General features: G+C 35.2%; 1 protein-coding gene across 1 annotated transcript in view; it reads right to left on the bottom strand.

Moving 5' to 3' along the window:
* LOC106473385 (focadhesin-like) overlaps window positions 1–23,239 on the bottom strand; it is a 37,674-nt gene extending 14,435 nt beyond the window's left edge. Inside the window, exons 1-4 of the mRNA XM_022401832.1 lie at window positions 23,140–23,239; window positions 17,975–18,204; window positions 14,632–14,758; window positions 6,550–6,608 (exon numbers count right to left, since the gene is read on the bottom strand). Coding sequence (XP_022257540.1) covers window positions 6,550–6,608; window positions 14,632–14,688 — 116 coding nt within the window. The 5' untranslated portion in view covers window positions 14,689–14,758; window positions 17,975–18,204; window positions 23,140–23,239. The remainder of the gene's footprint in view (window positions 1–6,549; window positions 6,609–14,631; window positions 14,759–17,974; window positions 18,205–23,139) is intronic.
* Window positions 23,240–24,460: the final 1,221 nt, after the last annotated feature.

Raw genomic sequence — 24,460 nt, 5'->3', positions numbered from 1 at the left:
CATATTTTCTTTACCTGAAAATATATTTCAGATATATATTTAATCTTTCTGCACCACTAAGAGCTATTACCTCACTCACAACTGCTGTAAAAGTTCCTACGCATGCCATAAGCCTTGAGAAAACTCCCATCCCTACAGCCTATGATGTAATCATCAAAATGCTGTAGTTCCACCAATAGGAGGGTGACACATTCTCCATAAGCAGTACTTCATGAGAACTAGCACATGATCTTAAGCTCATTCTTGATGACACACAGAAAATACACAGGAAGTGGGGAGGTAGGGTGGTGCAGAGATATATATATCTGAAATACATTTTTAAGTTAACTTCAGAAATGATGCTTACCTCTCTGCACTACTAACAGCTAGAATCCCACATTGAAGATAGTGAAGAGCTCCTTTCTAAAATAGTGACAGAAAGGGAAAGCCCATGGGGTGTGACTTCAATGGGACCGAGAGTCACCTAATGGAGCAGTACCTGGTGGGAGGTTACATCCTTTACAAGCAGGAAATACTCTTTACCCAACCTGTTGTTACTTATTTATTCATATATTATATTCACATCACAGGGAGATTTACAGTAAAGGATATCATGTAAATCTAGGGCCAGTAATAATGTACTGGGTAGGCAGAATGTAAGAATGTGTCTTGGTGAAATACTTACATGACATAGATAATTGTAACAACAGGCGGAGGAAAGAGAAACTCTTGTCTGCATTCCGAGGCAAATCCAAGTCCAATCCAGCTGGACATGTCCACTGAGAACTGCCTAGGAGATATTGTAATGGGGTGTCCTCTACTCCACTTCCAAGGAACACCCCAGACCTACATCTCAAACAAGAGCTAGGCCCAACCTGTCTCTTACCAGGAGGAAGGCATCACTTGCAGAAGAAACTCTCCACATCAATATCCCCTGTGGCTTGGGAATTGGGAAATATGAGTTCTCCCTTGCTTCACTAGAAAGATAGAGGGAGAAGAAATACATCTTGGGGAGAACACTGGAGAATGTGCATGGGCCACTGGCATCAAGCACAATCATCTGGAATTTGATCCCCACAGAGAGACAGTGCAATGGGTTACTACAATTAAAGACAGCAAGCATGAACCAGGTGTAAGGATAGGACAACATCAACCATTTATTTTATTTTTTGTAAAAGGTGAGGAAAATGACATGTGAATTACAGAGATATACTGCCAAAGCAGTCTTGCAGAAAACCCCATGTTAATAGTGGGCATTGAGCAATGGCAGATATATTTAACATTTTTCCTTTACTCCCACTCAATGAAGATTTCAAGTACATATTCCCTGTTAGCCAAAACCGTCATTCAGTGGGTTCTGATAGCACCAACTATAAGGAACATATGGTGCAGTTCCTCATGTAACATTTAATCTGGTGAGTTTTGCCTCCTTCAGTTTGGTTTGTGTTTGCTTTTGCTGTTTTAATGTTTTTGTTGTTGAGGAATTTGGAATGTGTTAGAAAGTGTACAAAAATCATGATATACATATGAAAGTGCCATGAAACACGAATGACATGGAGATGACTGAAAAACACAACAAGCATAACTCAACATACCAGAACCTCTGGGTATACTTGAGAATGGAGGGAGGCAAAAAACAGAGGCACAGAAAAAAAAATCTAAGATGTAAGTAATGGGAGACAGATTTGTTAACCATGGTCCACATACCAGCCTGTAAGATCTCCTCCAAAGGCTGGAAATGAAAAAGAGGCAAGAAAAGATGCATGCTGAAACTTACTGGAGAAGACAAACAAAAACATATGGTCAGGCTTACCCAAAGAACAATATGCAAGATGGATGAGTTGGCATATCTAACCAGTTAAATGGAAGGGGGAGGAGGTCTGCCATGGTAAAAATAGGTGATGGTAGTTTCCATGAAAAGAAGCAGTCTGAGCAAGACAGCAAAAGACAATCTGGATTGGAATGACTGTAGAATGATAAAGAAAAAAGGGAGAGAGATAAAAGAAAACATTCAATTGCCTTCCTGAGCAGCCCAACTCTTTGGAAGAAAGTATCGGTCTGGAAACATCATCAACCTGTCCCTATGATAGAGTACAGAAGGCATCTAAGACTTAAATGTCTGAGTAACAATGAATACAAGCAAGTAGAAGGATAAAATATGTCTTGAGAGGTAAATGATAAAATAAAAAGAGGCCAACAGCTCAAAAGGGGGCAAGCAAAAGCCCACAGAACAACACAAAGATCCCAGTAAGGTAGAAGGACCAGGTGACAAGGGGTGCATGCAAAAGGAATGAATTATTGCTTAGTAAGAGGCAGAAGTTGTGGACAACATCCCACGGTAACCCAAGATTATTTTATGGATTTACTAGATAAGATTGTCACTGATGAGTTAATGCAGTGAACAGAAAAAATACTTAGAAACCATATGTGTACCAACCACAGTGACTTGGTTAAGCACAGCTCAAAGAAAAGGGCCCAATGCAGACTAAGAAAGTCATCCACGATACCCTGATTATTAATAACATACTTGTTTTAATAGGCACAATGTCCTAATGCAAAATAGATAGCTGTGCACTTGCTGTATGACTTGCTCTAATATTTGTCATTTATCTATCAGACATATGACCAGATAATTGTGAAAACTATAAACAACAAATATACAGTAATTACATGGCTATAAAATAGGGCCCTATAACTAATGCTGTTAAGGAGAAAGTTAAAGAGCTAGGAGAATTATACTTATTTTAATGTATCGTCCATTAAAATACAATATGATTTAATGTGATTTTCAATGATATAAACTATAGTACATCAACTAGTTAAAAATCATTGATCTTCAGTGCAGGTAACCTAAACATGTTCCTGAAATCTAGGCCTGATTTGTACACAACCTTACATTAAACCACAACATGTGCACTTACTGACAAACATCCGACTAATGCATGTTGAGACACGATTTAAACTTTGTTTGTGAACAAAACTTATCTTTCCATCAACTGGCTCAGGCTCCTCTTTTCCCAAGTTCAATCTTGAGCTCTTTCAACTTTAGTGTAAAATAATCCATTCTTTGCAAAGTGCAGAAGAAATGTAAATGTCATAGGTTTCTTTCACAGAATATGAATTCGATCAAAAAATGTTTAAATTGATTGTCAGAAAATGCTAACTGTAGTGCTGCCACCTATCAATTGTTTTCTTTGATACCTAATTGCTGATTATTACATAGTCTATCATTCACTCACAAAAAACAAAACAAAAAAACAGATATTGTCAGTACAAGTATCACCTGGCTAAATGCTGCTGTCCATGGAGATCAGAAACAATGTGTAATGTATACAAAATACTAAGGCACTTATGGAGATCAAAAACGATGTATACAAAATACTAAGGCACTTATGGAGATCAGAAACAATGTATACAAAATACTAAGGCACTTATGGAGATCAGAAACGATGTATACAAAATACTAAGGCACTTTAAGTTTTCTTGAAGGTAAGACTGGGAATAGCATCCAAAATTTCCATTTCAGAAAAAAATATCTGATGGTTGTAAATTTAGGTTAAACAATAATTAAAATTATTTCTAATTTCTCATTTCAAACAATACAAGTAGGGTCCTTATAATTGGTCAAAAACATAATCCCAGGACTTTCCATATTGAAATTATCGTTTCCTAAAACATGAAAGCATCTCAATCCAATTTACACATATAAAAACATTCACTCAAATCTACTAAATTTGTTTGACGATTATTCAATGGAAGCATTACAATAAATTAGTTATTTAACTGTTGTCATAGTAATTATCAATTAGTAACTTTTTTCTAATAACTAGATAGTACGTAATATTATCTTACATTTTAGCTGCAAGTCTGCTGCCGTCTCTGAGAAAGACCATTTCTGTGTTGGTAATGCCCAGTATTCAGTCACAGATCTTGTTGAAATTCTGGTCGTTACCCACTCATATATAGTTACTACTCATTAATAATTTAATTTAGGTTATCACATAAGCTACGAACAATGACACAACAATTGATATATTATTGCTACAGCCTTATTATCTATAGTAGTTTTTTTAAAGTTGTTATTAAAAACACTAGAACTAATGAGCTTACACGGCCTTCTATAAAAATGATGAGCAATGACGGTCAAAAAATAAACACTCTATACTATGTAAAATTATGTGTGTGTAAACACTATCACTATCACATAATTAAAATGGGAGTTTTCAATACATCCACATGTTAAAGTAAGTAGAAATGTTCCACTGACTTGCTGTACAATAGCAATAACAAAATAGTTTTCTACTTTTCATACTGCCATCTGTTAAAGATCAGTCTAGCCTAAGTTAATTCTAAGTCATGTCACATGTGTTTGAATAGTTAATTGTTTCAGATACTTGTACAAAGCGAAATAAGGGCTATATGTTGTAGCCATCCACAATTTTGAATTGATAGACTAAATGGCAGACATCTAGTCAACAGCATCCACTACCAATACTTGGGCTACTTTAATCGAATAGTGGGATTTAACCAGAAAGTGCAAAGCACTATTTTGCAGTAACAGGATATGAAACTCAAATTTACAGCCCAGCACTAACCATAAGGCCATGCCTAGCCCAATTGGAATGAAAAATGTACATTGTACAGAGAATTAACCCACATATACTTTAGCATGACTTGATACATGTGATCTATATGCTCCTGCAACATTTGATGCTTTGAAGAGAAGGCAAAATAATGAATGGTATATCTGATAAAATAACAAGTTATCTTATTTCAGAATGTAATATGGTACTCAGCGTTAATATACTTGATGTTCCTTGTTGTAACCCTGACCTTTTGGTATCCTCTCTTGACCTCAGCATTGACTTGAACTATAACTCTTTCAGTAACTAAAATGTAACACAAACAGAGCTGTATGACTTAGTTTAATATAATTTTAAGATAATATTAACTAAAATGAAACAGCTGAAATAAAAAATCTGCTACTGAAACACTAAGACAAAGTGGCATAAGTGCCGTTTTTGATTAAGCTCAAATTAACATTATAATCAAATTGCCTTTTACTAATTTCACAAATTGATAACTCATGCAATGTTAGTTTGAATAACAGGGATAATAAAACAATGTTACTTCTCACAAACAATAACTTAAGTACCTAATTACCTGTGCTCACTACTTGCCTGGAGAATCAAAACGTCCACTACCTGCAGTCTTTTGAATCATGAAATGAAACTACACCATTCTGAAGCCGAAGTTTCAAGAAGTAATACTAAATTGCCGAACAACGATTTATAAACATAATGAAACTTATTTTATGTAGAGAACATACTACATTTCAATAGAGCATTCGTCTGTTTTCTTCTTCATGCTTATAAACCATTGTTTATCAATTTATTATATATTAACATAACATGCTTCCATACACAAGTGAAAGACAGTGATATTAACAATATAACAGAATACACAAATTCCATTACTCTCTCTCACAATGTTTTATCATTCATAAGGATGTCCAGTAAAATGTGGAATATGTTAAGAGAATTAATTCAGTGCATAAACATTTCAGTCTTAAATCCTCAGACATCCATGTGTTAATCACACAACAATTTTTATAACACATAGAGTTCAGAGAGTAAATGGCTAATTATACAGGTTACATATTAAAATAAAACCCTATTTCTAAACTTTTCATAGCTTAAAAACTACTTGTACATAGAGGATTGCATTTCATCAGAGACACACTGAGAACCACAAGTTTTATTCAGAAAAGTCTGGACATGGAAATGGATGTTTCAAGAACTGTAAAAAAAGGTATTTCATATGCTTTCCATCATTCCAAATCAGCATATAAAACCTATCCCTAAATGAAGCTACTACAAGCAACATGGTCTGGATAATTTTCATTGGTCCTCACTATATCCTGCATACTTACACCATCATATTCAGATGACCAGTCTCACTTTCTTAATACCTATCTTACAATATGTCCACAACTGGCAAGCTCTGCCACCTATTAATTAAACAAAGAAAATTGCTAGAAATATCACTTAATGTGAATGTAGTAACATCATGTTTCCTGCATTGAGTAAGTATCTTAAAATTCTCAGTGTTTACCATACAAGACATCTGCTTAACATCTGTATGGCTGCACAGATTGCTCAAGTAAGTTCCATGTTAACTGGATAGACCCAAACAGTCAGGACTGTACCTATACTAGAGTTATCAGTATTTATTAAAGATATAAACAAAGAAGAGATAGTGCCAAATAAACTACTAGGTAAACCTAATTATACATTTACCTGCTATTAAAATAACCTATTCATACTACTAGAAACAGCTACTATTGAAGATACTGCTTGTTTACTGAAACTAATGAAATATTTTTAACCTAGAGGAAAATAATGAATACTGATAAGAAATGCTGGATTGAAAACAAACTTCATTATTATTATTATTTACAGAAACAAAAATTAATTATCAATAATTTTACAAGTAATAATGCCTTATGCATGAATTACAATGTATTTTCTACAAGAAAGTAACAAAAAAAGTAAAAATGCAAAGGCATACCTCTTGTCTTTTGTAAGCCTTGGTGCTAAAACTTTCCATGTTGTTCTCAGATCAATAACCTAAGAAAAAAATATATGAAATCCTACATGAACTTGTGTAGCTATCAGACAATTAATAATAACTTTTACACTTACTTTTCTGTAAGTATGAAAATATTGTTTAAGGATCAGGAGTGAGCTTATCTAATCCTAAATAGTCAGATAGTTATAGGAACTTTAAATTTAGCTCACAACCTTCAAATAAACTTTAAAAGTGAAGAAAAATATTGGTAATTTAATCAAAGGGATCTTACAAATTTATTGTTGTTAAACACCAACAATGAAAACTTCAATGATACTGTAAAAAACAGTTCTTTTAAAGATCAAACAGTTGGATGCATAATTACTGATAACTTGGGTGCTGTTGGAAACAAAGATGACAAACTTTGAACTGGTTTGTATTTCATTTTAATTTGAAATAAACTGCACATACACAAGTTCATTTCTGAACTTAGGTACACAGACTAAGTTTATCTTTGTATTTAATGAATGGATAAGCAGAATAATGATTAGGAATATTATTGACAGCATTAACCATCAACATAAAAAAATTATATTTATTATCTACTGGCAGTGTAATAATAAAATAAACAATATATATATATATATATTGTACATAATTATACAAATAATTTTACATTTGATTTAATATTATGCTTCTGGCACATTTGAAAACTTCTACACAAATATGAAAGCTACAGTTATTATAACACTAAACCATTTCATGTTACTCACAGAGAACAGTTTCCTCAGTGGGTCAGTGGTAAGTTTATGGATTTACAATGTGAAAATCCAGAGTTCAATTCCTCACAATGAACAGAGCACAGATAGCCAGTTGTGTAGCTTTAACACGTAACATAAAATTATAACATAACAAGGGACTTTTTGGTCCATCTAGGCCATTCTCTCCAGTACTAAACAGTAAAAAACTCAAAAGTTCCAAAAGTGTAGTCTGTAGACCTCTAATAATCTATAGATCTATTCAGATGGCCTGCAGAAAAACCTCACAATTATGAAAAAGAAGAGTTTGTAGATTCCAGAGCAAACATGACACTTGAAGCCATAAAAATTCAGCTATGTAAAGAAACATAATATGTATAAATTAAGTTGAAAAGTCTAAAACTCTACACTATATGGCTTTTCAGTTAAAGTGAGAAAAGGTAACATTTTCCTAAATTGAAAATGTATTTCCAATAATACTTACCTCCACTGACATTTATAGCTATTACTCGACTGCCAGGGTTTCTTCTTTTACCAATTTATGCATTTGTCTGATTTCTTCTCACTTGCTCCAGTCTTTTATACCCCACTCAATTGCCCTTGGTAATATTTGTCTTGTGATACTCTCCACCTATGTCAGTGTTTTCTCTGTCCTGGTACTGTATATAAGTGCCTCATTCAAATAATGTTATCACTTTTTCGAGACTGATTCCATCCCAGTCTCTAGCACCAGCTCTTAGTGGGGAGGAAGGGCAGAAGAGTGTCAGTGGAGATAAGTATTATTGGAAATACATTTTCAATTTAGGAAAATGGTAACTTCTAAAACATACTTACCTCCACTTACGCTTATAGCTAGAATCCCACATTGAGAAGGTGGAGGGACCAGTGAAGACATTATCCATACAGAAAGCATCTGCATGTGTTACGGGTGTGCCATGGCCAGCTCCAACCGGATAGCTGAGGTTCCAATAATCCAGGCTGAAATTAATGAGTCTTGGTCCCTATATCCCACGTTGGTGGCTAGGGCAATTGGACCGCTACATTATATATATATATATATATATACTTTTGATTGGATCCCAACCTGTAGCCATAAAGTGATGTGTTCCGAACCACCAGAATCATGACAAGAAAGTAAGCAACACCAAAGCAGACAAACCTTCTCAACCTAAAGAAGCCCAAAAGGCAACACCCCAGGCTTGGAATGATGGGATTGTGTATGCCTTACTCAATCAAAGGGACAGAAAAGTGGACAAGGAGCCTTCCACTTGCCCCCAGAATTATTGGGAGGATGTGGAACGTTGTGCTCAACCAAGGACCCAAGATGGGATCACTCCGCATTCAGAATTATGAGGGGATAATAGACCCTTTTCCATGAACAATGTACTGAACCAATATTGATCAATAAGAAGGGCTATGCACACCCCAACCAGACAGCCAAGCGTCATATCTGAACCAGCATTACGAATTGGCTTCCACGTAGGTTGGTGCCACTCCTACTGACATCTGGGAAAAAACATCCAGGGATCTGGGTAAGAGGGCCCCCCCCCCAACTTTGCCCTCTTCTCTAAGAGTGGAGGAATTCACTCTAACACTCTGGAAGAAAAGCCTCTTTCCACCACCCCAGTGACTGGAACCCAGGTGTAGTTAGGATTCCCTAGCTCCACAAGTGGAATCTGGGGGTAATGAACACACACTGGGGACTCCTGAGGAACAGAGCTCTGGAAACAGTGCAATAGGTGAACCAAGTTCCCTAAATTTTTAAAAGCAAACTGACCCCAACTTATTTAATCCAACGATCAGCAGGAATTGGCAGGATTCCCTTTACTTTACTCAAGATAGTCCATGAGTGGTGGTCCAGCATAGTATGGCAATACCACCTGGTGAACTCCTAGGTGGTATTTTGTAACACTTCATAAATAGTGAAATAGTGGTTTCTACTGTGGAATTGGACTGATAAAAGCACACCTCCCTGGGCAATACTAGCCACAAAGTGGGATCCAGTGAAAAAAAAAGAGGTAAGGGACCCTGGAAAGTAAAAAGAGGAGCAAAAAATACTCACCCCTCATTATAATATAGCAGATGAGGTCAAAACAGCCATAGGGGGTAGGTAAAAACCCTTAGAAGAAGAAACTGCCAGATTATGTAAATAATGTGAGAGAAAAGTATTGGGAAAAGTTCACATACCAGACCGCATGATGTCCTCCAGCAGCTAAAGACATAGAAATGTGAAAAATCTGATGAGACACGACTCGCAGAAGTTTCCAGATAAGCAATATGGATCAACTTTTGAACCCACCTCATCAATAAAATTGGGAATAAATTGTGGAAACTGAAGGATCCCAATGAATAAAAAGTCGAATTCTAGCACCTTGAAAGGAGTTAGTGTAAGCCACATAACACCTCAGGGCTCTGATGGGACATAAACAATCGGGAGCCAAGCAGCCATAGAGGTGAGAAATAGCTGACAAATGAATTGGTTAGAAGTATCTATCCCCATCCCTGGCTGCCAGAATCTTAGGAAGGAAGGACCTATATGGGTATAGTAGAACATAAGTAGTGTGATAAAGAGTCCTGTGCACACGCAGTGCAAACAACTCTGACCTATGACACCCACAGACCAGTAGCAACAAAAAATACATTTTAAGGGAAAGGTGATACATAGTACATGTGGCTAAGGGCTCGAATGGATGCCGAGACAAAGCATGTAATATCATCCTTAATATTCCAGTTAGGTAATTGAAAAGGCCTTTTAGGATGAAGGACATGAAATTACTTGAGAAGGCTTGATAGCACTGGGAACCCAAATAATTTCTGATGTTTAGAATACTGAAAGAAGTTTATAAAGCTGCTTTATATAAGGTGATAGTAGATGGAGCTAGACCTTTGTCAAAAAGCCAGGTCATAAAACGAGATATAGTTAGCACAATTGGGTGAAATGGGTTCATTTTCCTCGTGAGCCACTATTGGCAATAAGTGTATCATTTTTGTTGATAAATGACCATTGTGGACCTATTGAGAGATTGAGACAAATACAAGGCAACTTTAGAAGTTAAACCCCAATGCCGTGTGAACAACCGCATAACTTCCATGCATGAAGTTTGAGCATCAGAATGTTTGGGTGTAGATTATTGGATCAAGGTTGCCTCAACAGAGATGGCCAAAGAGGAAGTAGCAGAGGTGAACACTCTTGAAGATACTGAAGAAGAGGAAACCATTGTTGGGCCAGTCAATCCAGGGATACCAACAGCACTCAACAAGGAGTGGACTGAACCATAGCCAGAACTCTGGGTAACAAATGCATTAAGGAGAAAGCATAGAGGTGCAATCCCATCCAGTCTTGACTGAATGCATTTATTGCCAACACACCTGTAGTTGAGAGTTCCAATAAGTGGCGAATGCATTGATCATTGGAGTCCCAAACTGAGAGCAAAATCAACCAGAAAAACTCAAGATGTAGCATGAATTTGGTCAGGAGAATTTGGTTGGGCCAATACAGATGATCTTCTATCACATTCATAACCCCTGTAACATGGCAAGTTAGGAGGCTGATATGATGGGAGTGAGCCCAGTAGATAATATCCACAGTTTGAAAACAAAGGTTTTGAGAATGTGTGACTCTTGATGGAAAATGTAAGATACCACTGTGAAATTGTCAAAATGAATCATGACTATTTTCCCTTCAATAGAATTAGACCTTGAAAATTGCCTGTTGAACAGCAAGAAATTCTAAAATATTGATGTGGAAGGAAGATTCATCATCTGTCCATAGACCCTGGAATTCTTGACCATTGATATATGCATCCCATTTCTGAAGTCAGGCATCTGTGAAGAGATGTAGTGTTGTTCAGATCCAATCACAACTCCTGATCCATTGGTTGTGAAGCGACCACTAAAGGGATTGCATGTGTGCTCATCCCAAAGGAATTAGAGATTCGAGGGATGCACACATCAGAGTAGTAGGAGAAGGAGACATAAGAGCCTGACTGCCCATTCCATAGCATGGAGTCAGATAGGAGTCGGCTGAGCCCAACTGAAATATATGTTGAAAAAGACACCCAGACGGGCAATGCATTGAGTCAGCATGGGAATGGATTTCATGGCTCTGATAAGAAAGCCAGCCTTGGTGGCTTTTGAAAGAAGAATCTGGGTGTGCCATTCTGCCAACTGATGATATGATGCCAGAAGTAACCAGTAATCCATATAATGGTGTGTGCACAAGTCCAAAGAATAAAGTTGATGAGAAAATGATCATAAGACTATGCACAAGACATATGGTGCAGATGATAGGCCAAAGGGCAGAGCCCTAAACTGCAGAACCTGATCATTGTGTACGAAACATAGATAGCAGCGGGATGACTCTGCTATGGGAAGGTGGACATAGGCATCGGCAACATCAAACTTCGTCATCCATAGACCTGGTGAAGAATGCCAACGTAGGTTGAGAAAGGACTCCATCATGAACATGGGAGGATCTAAGAATTGGTTGAGATGAGAAAGACCGATGGTCGAATGTCAATCTCTCGTCTTCTTGGGCACAACAAATAAATGGGAATAAAATCATGGATGAACGGGATCCACTCTCTCTCTAATGCCCCCTTGACCAACAACTCTCTGATAGCTCTGGAAGAAAGATCCACATTCTGCAGATATATTGGGGGCAGAAATACAACAGGTTGGGAATATAATGGAGGTGAAGATGTGAACTGAATGACCAACCCTAATGCCAGAACCTGGAGTACCTGTGAGAAGAAATTCCAGATGTTCAGAAAATGTTGTAACCATGCTCCCACAGACCCCACCAGCATAGGGTAGTCACCAATGCTGCTGGCAACGGTCTGCCCGAGCGGAGGAGCCTCTTGGATAAGGACAGAATCTATTCTGGGTACCAATAGATCGAGGAACTGAAGCCAGGACACACAACGAGCAGTAGCACCATGACTTCCAGTAGGAGCTAAAGAAAGTCGAGAGGCCAATGACAACAAGGAATAATGCAAATGGGCAACATCAAGGGACAAAGAAAAGGAGCCTCACATAACTCACGGAGGGTGGCAGCAGGGAGACGAACTCCCTCCAACAAAGCATCTCTACCCAGTAAGTCCCAACTATATACAAGTCGGGAAAGCAAAGAAAAAGCAGAAGTTCACAATCTTACCAAGTAGAAGTCAGCAAAGGACCCAATTCGCCATCAACTTGATGAGGGGATTGCTGAGAGGGTTCCAACAAAATTTGGAAGCAAGATAAATATCTCAGAACTGTAGTGAGGGTCAGACGAATTCTAGAAATCTGTGATCTGCTCAAAGTGTTCACAATCTCTATTCTGGAACCCCACATTTCCAAAAGTGGATCAAGTCTTTGGGAATTTAAATATACATCCTCCTAGCAGTAGTAAGCCAAAGCATGCTGTTCCAACAAACATGGAGGACAAGGCATAGCTATCCCTTCACGTAACTAATCGGTAAACCTCCCTGCATGAACAGCAACATCAGGTGAAGGATCAAAAACTAAGTATTCACCCTCAGACCATTCCACCATCAAGGAACAAGTAGACTCAAAAGCAACTGGAGAAAGCCTCAGAATCTCACAAACCCAATTGACTGACTGAAGAAGGGGAGCAAGTGGTGACTGATCCAAATTTCTCTACTAACTCTATCTATTCTCATCAACATACAGTGGAATTAAATGTTTAAAATTAACAAATAGAAATATGTACATACCTTTCAACTCTTCATAGAAATTCACAAAAATAGTCGTCTTTTTCACATATGCATAATTTCACATCTTTATCTTTTCACCTATAGTTTATTTTTTATTTTCTTTGCAAATTCTTTGTCTTCATTTATGCCCATATGACAATTGATGCTAGTGGGCCCATTTATATCTCTATGAGCGAGCCTTTATGAATTTATTTTGGCACACTCCCCACAGAGACGCATTGCTAAAACACGATACTGCTTACACACGCCATCTTGCTTATACAGCTTTCACAATCCAGGCGACAAGTTAAACTTATAAAAATCATTAAACTATTCAAATATGATTTTTACATCTAGTTCAATCCAAAAACTGCACACCAATTTCAAATTAATCACTAGTGGAGTATAGTTAAAACTGACCTCTTTTTTAATGACAATATACACTTGGGTCAACTAGCTACACAGTATGGAAGGTGGGTGTGGCACCCGTTAAGGGTTGGAAAATTTATTTCTCTTTCCCAGTGAATAGTGAGACTTTGCACCTTAAGTGTCAAAGGGGCACACAGATGTACACTGCCATCTACACATTGCAAGCTTGCGTGTTTATACTTAGCTCCTGCTAAAGTGGAGATATTTCATAGCATGGACCACATGACAAAAAACTGCAGTTTTAGTACTTTTTTAATGTTTCTTTTGATACAAAGGAATTAAAACTTGGATAACATAAAAATTCAAATTATAACGTACATAATATGTTAATTTTGTTGATATACTTGGATAGTAAAGTTGTTTAATTAAATTTTGAATGAAACTCATTAACGCGCTTACAAATTAATTCAAAAATGGTGTAATCCTGATCAGGTTAAGGGAAGGCTTAATAAATATTTGAAGGATAAGAGCTGGGATGGCCTAGATGGACCAACAGGTCCCTTATTGTCCTTATATCTTATTTTATCTTATGAACAATGCCACTGAATGTAAGTTCACATCAGCAACAAACTGCAGAAAATAAATGTCTAACATGCTAAAAAAGATGCATTACTTTGAATCTGAAATTACAGTTATGAATTAGATCTTAAAATTCTTACCAGTTTTGTGACGGTCTTTCAAATATAAGATATTTTTGTTATTTACCAGTTTTGGAGTTTCACATAACTTTTGTTTGTTCATTTGTTTCAGATAGATATGCAAAACTTCACATGAGCTATCTGTACTAACCATTCCTAATTTTGAACTAATAGAGAGACACCAGCTATTCAACAGCACCCACCATCAACTCTTGGGCTACTCTAATCAAATAGTGGGATTTGACTATTACTCTCACAATGAACTCACATCCCAATGTAAGAAGCACGATTCTGCAGCAAAGGGATTTAAACTATGGACCCTCAGATTCATAGTCTGGCATGCTAACCACTAAGCCATACCTGATCTATAACCTGTGTAAAAGTAATTTGGCACTAAAACTATTCCTCTAAAGCTATTAGATTTTCTGTTTATATATGTATTACGTTATCAACTCACTTTTCGTTTTAACCAATTAATAACTACAATATAAGTAAACACAAATGTAAGTCACATTTGTAACTAATGTTAGAATTCTGGAGAGATTAAAAAAATTCACAAACTTCTGCTGTACAAAGTGCAGTAATTCCTTGTAATGCAACTGCTGCTATTGGCCCCATGTTGTCTTCTGTACATTGGTTTAAGATGGAAGACAATGTGCTCAAAAGCTCTGCTCCATGTAGCGATGGGCTATAGAGAGAAAACGGAAATAGGTTATAGAATAGTATAGCGATGAACTGCATAGAGGATACAGTCAAACTGCCACAAGTTTGCCAAATTTAAAGAATGAATATAATAGTACAAAGAAAAAGGTCTGCTTTCTGTAAAAATTATAGTAAAAAGACAGAAAGACAGTGTGATTAACAGCTAAAACATTATAACAATGAACTACAAAAAACAGATAATGATACAGACTGCAGGTTTGCTCAATATAAAAACAAGTGAAATAAAGATACAATTTATACACAAAGTATTATTTTGTATTTATAGATATATTTCACTTCATGAAGGCTTATTTATCTTTTCAGTGCCTGCAGTCATTTTTATAGAAAGGAGAATGGTTCCACAAACTGGAAAAGTAAACCAAGAAACTTTGGGTAAAATCCAATATATTTTAAAATACTTTATAGGTAACTGGTTTTGTGGCTTAGTTTACATGGAGAAAAATTAAGTATGAATTTCAAAAATTTAGGAAAGTGACTTATTGCACGATCCTCTAATTATTCACCTGAATTCAAAAGATTTTTACACAAAACTTGTTCAATTGAAGAGCTAGAAATTACAAAACAATTACAGTTAGAAAAGTTCAAACATGAAATTTAAGCACTTAAGTTTGTGCAGAACACCAAATAGGTAAATATGTTTAAACTGACTCAAGGATGATTCAAGAAATGGTTTGTTTGTTTTTTAGAACAAATCCACATTAGGCTATCTGTTGTGTCCACTATGGGGAATTGAACCCTGTATTTTAGCACTGTAAGTCTGTAGACTTACCACTGTCTCACCAAGAAACTCAAGGAATGGACATTAAATCAAGATACTTATAATTCCTTGGTACAGTTTTGGTAAGATTGCTTTCAGAAATAACAATTTAGTAAGAATACTTGGAAGTTAAACAAACTCTGGAATTCTTGTTTTTCATGTTTTTTCTTTATTTATTATTACAGAAGTAACTAAAATGTAAAAAATAGGGATCTCTTTAGGTTAGACTAGGTAAAATAAATAATAATAATATAATAAAAATGTTTAATGAGGCACGCACACGAGCAGCTCGGAGTAGCTCATGCGTAATGTAAGCTCCCTGTTCCCCAAGTGATTTACAACATATAGTGCGAATAGTAATAAGACATGGTTCAAAGGGCAAGAAAACAATAAAATTTAAGTATAAATAGATGTACACTGTTATGAGTTTAAAGCTACTTAGGATAAACATTGTAGTTTCATGTTACAATTTGAAGTCATTCTAGAAAGAAAAAATGGTAATTTAGATTTATTTCAATTCTTTTTGGTGGTTACGAGGTCAGTCTAATTGACCAGCCTTTTATAGAGTTAAGGCAGAGAAAATAACCATTAAATATAAACTATTACTGAAATGTACTTAGGAGGTTTTAGAGATTACACAAATGAAATTTGAGTTTTTTTAGGTGAAGAACAGTATTTTTAATCTTAACATGAAAATCACTTTGCACATAGAGTAATCAAAATAAATACTCTATATATTCACAAACAAATCTTTTTTTTAGTTTATTAAAAATACATCACCAGAAAATATGAGTTTTTGTATGTGAAAGGCATAATGTTTACTGAAAGTCTACCAAATTTTGTAAAGATACACATACTGCATTAAAAGTTATATTATAAATACTTAACGTGTGCAAGTGTGTATATGAACTTGGTATTTTGTACCTAGCCTGTTGCAAAAGGGTTAATAAATGAAATATTTACAAAAACATCTAAGTCATTTGTAATAAACACATTTTTTTTTATTAAGCACAAAGCATTATAAGCCTAAAGACTTAGCACTGAGCTACCAGAGGGGCTATATAAAAATGACATTAGGTTTTCTTAATATAGAGAACTAAGGAGAGATTATGAAAATAAAGTATTTACAATAAAATGACTTTAATATATGAAATATTTACAAAAGGTCTGAATCTTTGGTGCCAAACACGACACATGCTTGAACTTGGAACTGCAGATCTACTCTTGGCATGTCTTAAGCTTAATAATGTACATAACTTTATTCCATATTCAATGAATATTTATTTACATTATATCACCATCTGAAGGACTGAACAATTTTGCTTATTTGTTTCACATTTAAGTTAGAAATATTTATATATCCTATATTTTGAAATTTATATATTATTATTGTTATTAAAACATTTCACACATACTTAGCTTTATTTTAAAAACTATTTCAGTTACAAATTATTTAATTGAACATTTCAATCAGTATTTTCATATGGAAATTCCATCTGCATTTGCCAGCTTGGTATTTGTTGAATGTTGATCATTATTTCAAATTGTAAAATGTACTATATAAAAAAAAGACAGAGAAAGTTTGAAGTAGGCCATATGTATACAGAGATGTTCTTTTTAAAGCCTGGAGGTGATTTAAGTGAACAAACTTCATGATTAGTACCAGTCTGCTCTGCATAGAAAGGTGATATAAAAAATACATCAAGGCTAGGACAAGTCTACTTCACACAGAAAAGGGTTACAAAAACACAGATGATGACTATGACAAGTCTGATCCACATAGAAAAGGACCGTAAACACACAGGTGATGACTGGGACATGTTTCCTCCACAAAAAGGTTATAAAAACACAGATGATCATTAGGATAGGTGTGTTCTGCATAGAAAGGAGTTACAAAATGACAGATAACGATTAGGATAGGTGTGTTCCACACAGAAATAGGCTACACAAACACAGAAGATAAATAGAAAAAGGTCTGCTCCAGCAGTACTATTTCTCACAAAGAATTTGCAAATTTTATCATAATTCTATACTAATTATAAATCACAAAATTTTATAACACAAATATAAATCAGACATGACATTGAAATGGTACCTACATGTACAATTATTTTTGTATACATTAGCAATGTTAGGCTTAGACTATTAGTAACAATGCAAAATAATTAGTCAGACTTCTTTTCTGACATTTATTAATTCTTTCATGTTGCTGTTTTCACAACATTACACAATGGACCATCTACATTCTATTCAACATGGGGACTTGAACCCTGGATTTTAGCATTGTAAGACGGTAAACTTACCATTGGCCCACCAGGGGACCAATTCTTTGATTAGAATGCATTTATGTCCAGAACTTATAAACAATAGAACTTCAAAAACTAAAGTATATGTATCTTCAAAAAACACCTTATATGCATATACCTGTTTTCACACACTTCCTTGATTGCTGCAACTTTAGCAAGTAGAACCTCATCAATTTCAGTGTCAGAAGAAATTTGTTTGCTGATTGCTCCAGTGATGAATTTCTGAAGGAAGGGAAAACAGCGAGGTTGTTCTTTCCACAACAGGGTTGAGCATCTGATAGCTAATGGTCGTAAATTTGTATTAGAATGTAGCACCCGGATAACATTGAGAACAGGAGGAACAGCTAGCTGGTGTGTAAAAAAAAAAAGGATAAAAAAAGGCAAAAACATTATTTTCACTCAGTCACTGAAATTACACTAAATAAATATTACAAAATCACAGAATATCAATCCTAATATATTTTTTGAGTAACAAGTTTTTGAATTAGAGTTATTATTATTATTTTTACTTAAATTTGGAAAATTTATATGCAGATATGCACTCAAGAGGTGCTCACCAGCTGAATCCTTGTACACCATATACAGTGTATTACTATTAGCCTATGTTATGTGGTATTAATGATCCTCTTATTATATATAACACAGTTCCAACAGGGGATAAGACTCATTACAAGTACAAAAAAGTAATGACTATTTGCATTTCTTTGTGTATATCAAATGTCAGTGTGTGTGAACAAACCAATATGAATTTTAAATAACCATATGAATGAACCCAAAGCCACTGAATAACTCAGGACATCATACATACACATTTGAGAAATAGTAATTTAAACAGTAGGCAAGCTTATACTTACAAATGTTACTAGACAAATGAATATAATGGTTAACAGATCACAATGAAACAGAATAGTAATACTCAATAATCAAATAGACTGTATGTATTTATTTAACAACATAATTAACTGCAATGTAAAATAACAGAATACAGAAGAATACTGTAGTTTCAAAATATAAAGAACTTTTAATATCTGTAATACTTGTATAAACCTAACTTTTTGTTGCTGTTAATGTGATAATTTAAATCAAGTCCAATCTTGGTAAGTATAGATATTTGAGAAATCAGAGGTGGTAAAAAATTTTTGAAGTTTCTCTTCACCCCTTCTGTGTAATTAAAGAGTTTGGAGATTTAATTGTGTTTTTCCTGTTATGAAATTTCAATAGTGGGCTACTCAGATCAAGCAGGCAGAGAAGTCAGAAAGAAAGACCAGAAATGCATTACTTTTCCTTTCGTAAGTGTACTGAGAATGTTTAAGCTTCCAGTCATAAAGATCAAGGATCACAAGAAGAGAGACCATTCAGCCCACACTCACACCCTGGGGCAACACACCCCACCCCAGAAAGAACCATTGTTTATTAAAAATTCACAGTTACTGTAAGAATTTGTGGCAACAGCAGCTTTCACAGAGAACAAACGATGCAAGCATGAATTAACAATACAAGAGAATTGACAAAACCTTGTTGAAACATTGTACATTTGCTATTATGTTAAACTTATATTAAAGTTTTTCTTCATTACCCATTCAAGCCGTCTCCAAGCATTATTATATGACAGCATAGTTCTTAGGGAGGATAGTTCAGGATAGAGGTTGACATAGGAGGAATGGTAAACGATGCAGGTAACATTAATCGCATAAATATCTGAATAACGACTGCATGCAAGAAGGAGAAGGAAATAGGTCTTGACGGACAGATGGTTGATGGAACATGAAGACAAAGGTTGAAATTGAGAACAACAAGGGCATAAAGGACCACGCTGAGACCCCTAATAGGCAATTCAAAGGAACAGAAAAGGAGAGAAAGGACAGTGGAAGACAAAACCAGATGAACTCTCAAGAAAGAGAAGGAGGTCGACGAGGCTACCTGATAACTATACACAGCTAAAGTGGACAAGCCTTTGTCAAACAACCGGGTGAAGAATAGGGAAAGATGTGGAATGGAAGGTGGGAAGGATAGAAACCATGGTGAAGAGACCAAAGTCATAAGGCATATTATCATCTGTGGTAAACAGACATGGAAGAAGGCATAATGGATCAAGAAAGGAAAGATGCAAGACGTGGAGTCAGTCCCTGGGCTGAGACAATGGACCTGACAAAAGCCATATGTGAAGACAGAGAGTGGTGAGATCTGTGGAACAAGGGACCACCCCATGAAGAGAAACTTGTTGGGAGAAGATAAACAATCCAGATTCAAGGAGCCAGGAAAAAGGCAAGCTAAGACCACAATGTGGTGACTGTGGGCCCAGAAAGGAGATCCAGGATCTGAAAGCACAGAGACCTGGAATCAATAACCCCTGGCTCAGTGATATGAGTGACCACTGTGAAGAGGTCAGTATGTATCGTAACTACCAATCCCCATAAAAGAGGAAGGAAGTGGGACAAAGCCTGATGAACTACCAAAGGCTCAAAAAAGATGATATGGAGAGAAGACTCCTTGATCAACCATAGACCGGAAATCTCCCAGGAGTCAAGGTAAGAATCCCAACCCTCTAAAGATGAGAATGTGAACAGATGTAAATCTGGAGAGGTGGAGTAAGTAGCACCCTCACTATGGTCTGAACTCTGTCTAACCACCAAGCCAGATATGTGAGAAGAAGTTCACTTGTCAAAGAGTGTCCACTGAAGGGAACTCACAGGAGCCCAGCCCAATGGAATGAAAGTTTCCAAAGAAGTCCACAGGTGAGGAACGTGTGAGCTGCTCGCTCCAAAATCCAAAGAGGAGAAGGCTGGGCCCGACTGAGGTTGGAAAGAAGACCCCCCAAAATGAATGGGATATTGAGAGGGAGTAAGAAAGGACATCCCCACTGTCAACAGGAATCCCACACGTTCTTCATCCTGTAGGAGCAGAGTAGTGTGGTTCCTGGACTGTGAATGGGAGGAAGCAAGCAGGAGCCAGTAATTCATAGAAGGAAGAGTGCAAAGACTGATAGAGTGAATATGTCAGGAAAGAGTTTGTACTCTCTCACAAAATACTAAGAAAGCTGAGGTTAGCCAAAAAGGTAGGACACTGAACTAGAAAAGTCAACTTAGAGCAACAAATAACTAAAAACGAAGAGGACACTGTGGGGAAGAATTCTGAATTGTGAGGAGAAAATGAGGCTTCTAGGATCACAAATATAGAAAAAGAAACCAAAGCCAATTTCAGCCCTATGAACAGGAAAGAAACGGACACATCAGCAATGTAAGAAAGCAAAAATTTTCAGTCCCACAGTGACGAAAATTAGGATAAGGCACATAGGTAATGCTTATTAAAACAAATATTCAGATAGAACAATGAATTAGATATTACTGGTAGTAATGATATGTAATGTGCAAATTATCAAAACATACCCAGTTTACAAAGGACTGATAAGTATCAAATGGACAAACTGTCTAAATGTACCTAGTCCACAAAGTATATAATAATAACGAATGTGCAAACCGATGAAAATTACCTAGAAAACATTAATAATCAATATCTCACTTACCATACCTCTAGAATAACCTAAATGACAAAGGACACGTAATTAAGTCCTACACTGACAAAAATGGGGATGAGAATGCACACAGTTAACAATGATGAAAAAATAATAATTATTTAAGTAGAACAATGAATTATATGTTACAAGTAGCAATGATATGTAACCTAGGTGAAGTACTTATTAATAATGAACTAACATCACCAAAAAATTTGCTGAGCCTAAAAGTACATATTATTAACGAATGTGCAAGATGATTAAATTTACAGAAAATACAAAGTAATAATCAATATTATACTTACTTTTCAACTAAAGAAATTTAGATGCAAAAAGACACAAAAATATCTAACTCATCAAAGTCCAACCACAGATTACGTGAAATATGTAATTCTCCCATGTGTAAACAAGGGCAAAGCTATAAAGGGCATCTGAACCAGGCCTACCATTAGTATATTAACGTGGTGTGAAGTGCACATGTTGAAAAACTTATCACATGGAGAACTGGAAGCAATAGAAAAAAAAAAAGGAGAAGAAGAACAATTCAACACTAGATAGGATGACATGGCAGCAAAACAACTGGTGGAAGGTGCCAGAAAATGAGAGTCCAAATTGTTTACTCCTTGATTGTTATGTTTACTCCTCAGAAACATTGTCATATTGAAAAGAAAACGAAATAACTGGCCGAATATATAAATTGAGCTTCCTGCAGATTAAGGCCTGTACCTCCTCTTTAGATAAAATCAAACCCAATTCCTAGGAAGTCATACCAGTGGCAATTTTTGACTGTAATGGGAAATTCCGTACTCGATACATTGATCGCAAATTGATTTTACGATCCATTATAATTTGCTAACAAGAAGTAATTGCAAAAAAAATTGTTGTAACAATTAAATGCAAATACAGTAATATAAAACTGTAGAAAAAAAATGGAAATGGCAAAGAAGCACGTTTATAAACAGTAGCTACATGTGGAAAAACACACGTCTAAACAATGCTGTGCCAATTAAGAAAGTGAAGATTGAACAAGAATAGCAGAGAGAGCTAGGTATGCCGGTAAAGGTGGTGCAATATTATTAGTGGAGAGTGGTCACATGATATTCACATGTTCAGAAATGGCAAAAAATTTTGGGGTATATAGCCTAGTACACTAATCATGAAAATTTCTTTTAGCACTGCTTAGAAAGCAGACAAACATCAAAGAGTTTTGTGTGAGAAGAGGTAAGACCATATCAGAAGTTTTGACATAACAATGGCATCTTGAGTATGAAAATACAATAACATAATATTTACTTCAATGCATGTAAAACAGATCATGTTTGAACATTTGTGGGTACCTTTGTTTTTGCTTAAATATGATTAAAAATATACTTTGTTTCTATCTAAATGAACTTATTAAAATTGTGTATATATAGTATAACCAATATCCCATGGCCAATGGTTTCATGAATAACATGCAATTCTCAGTTCTCAAACATGTTTGTGCCTACTGGAAGCTCATTATCTCACACACAAATGAATCACTTCCATGTGAAAACAAGCCATAACACACCTTCTCAGTGTTTGTAAGTAGTAGAATGTAAATTCAACAAGTATTGTTATAACCATTCACAGTTTGTTTGTTGCATTCTCAATATATTATTCCCAAATAGTTGCATTTAACAGAAATTTCATTCCAATCAATACTGTGTAAATTTTATACTTGACAATGAAAAGATTTAGTTCACTATGAAAAAAAACTAAACTACATTATTTAAAGTGTATTAAAATACCTTATGTGTTGCCAACTGGGGTACTGTTTCAATCACTGCAAATTGAAAGTCTGGGTTGAAGTCTATATTCAATTTATACAAAAGAACGGGAAGCAAGGTGGGGCCCTGAAAGTGAAACAAATTTTAAATTATATAAATTTTATTTTTTTGTTTATACATCAGTTTCTAAATTTATATAGTTATAACACGTATCAAAGTGGCAATTTACTGCTTATTGATAGAAAAAATAACATAACTGAAAACTAGTCATAATGAATAGGTGAATTTGTAAAAAACATAAAGCAAACTGTATTCAGAGTTCTATTCAAGCCTATGGTTCACAATATCATGAAAGTGTATAATGAAAGTTACAAATATCGCAACATTCATAAAAATATTAATAAAATAGTTGTTTGACAAAATATTGTGTTGTTCACAATAGATGGATTCCATCTTCCATCTTCCTGGAGCAACATTTGTTTACTCATTTTAGCTTATGTACAACATAAACATTTATACTTTGTTGGTGTTTTTTTATGTATTTTGACAGTTTACATTTTGTTATCAAATATTACACTACAACAATATAAAAATGATATATATATTTAAGTAGTTTTAACCATACTACAATATCAGATAACAAGAGTAATTCTTGCTGTCAATTATTTTAAATTAACAATCTTAAAAATATACATAAATAATTTCTTATATTTAGTCTTGTGTCACACTTGTGTTATCTATTTCACTAATTAGCTACATGGCTTTAATATGTTCTTTTCTTTGGAAAAATGTATGAACCTTTGTATTATCATAACACAACACAAAACAAAATCTAGACTTCAAACTAAACTTCTTATTTCTCTAATCCATATCATTTCAGCACTAGGAAATGTCACACAATACCATCAGACTAGTAAAAGGGTCATAAAGTATCACTGTATCAGTTATCAAGGACAACACAAGATAAAACCAAAAATTTGCTAATCAAGATTTGCAATTGGATGGCACATGGTATTTATTATTGTTATTTATTGTTACCTTGTGTTTCTTAACTTTATACAGCTCAAATTAATAAAAATATAACCTTCTCAGCAAAAATACAAGGATCCGAGTCCTATAGATTTGTCTTTAGCAGTGAGAAAAGGTTGTAGGAGAATGAAAACATTAAAAAAGGAAAAAAACAATTCATCAATTTTGTTCTACAGAGTTCCTCATAGTAGTATAATACAAAAAAAAAGAATATCCAAAACACAGGTAGTAATAGTATAACATATAAATAATATCCAAAACACAGGTAGTAATAGTATAACATATAAATAATATCCAAAAACACAGGTAGTAG

Source organism: Limulus polyphemus, unplaced genomic scaffold (assembly GCF_000517525.1).
Source record: "Limulus polyphemus unplaced genomic scaffold, Limulus_polyphemus-2.1.2 Scaffold6128, whole genome shotgun sequence".
Taxonomy (NCBI): Eukaryota; Metazoa; Arthropoda; class Merostomata; order Xiphosura; family Limulidae; genus Limulus; species Limulus polyphemus.
This window is presented reverse-complemented; position numbering and strand designations above follow the sequence as displayed.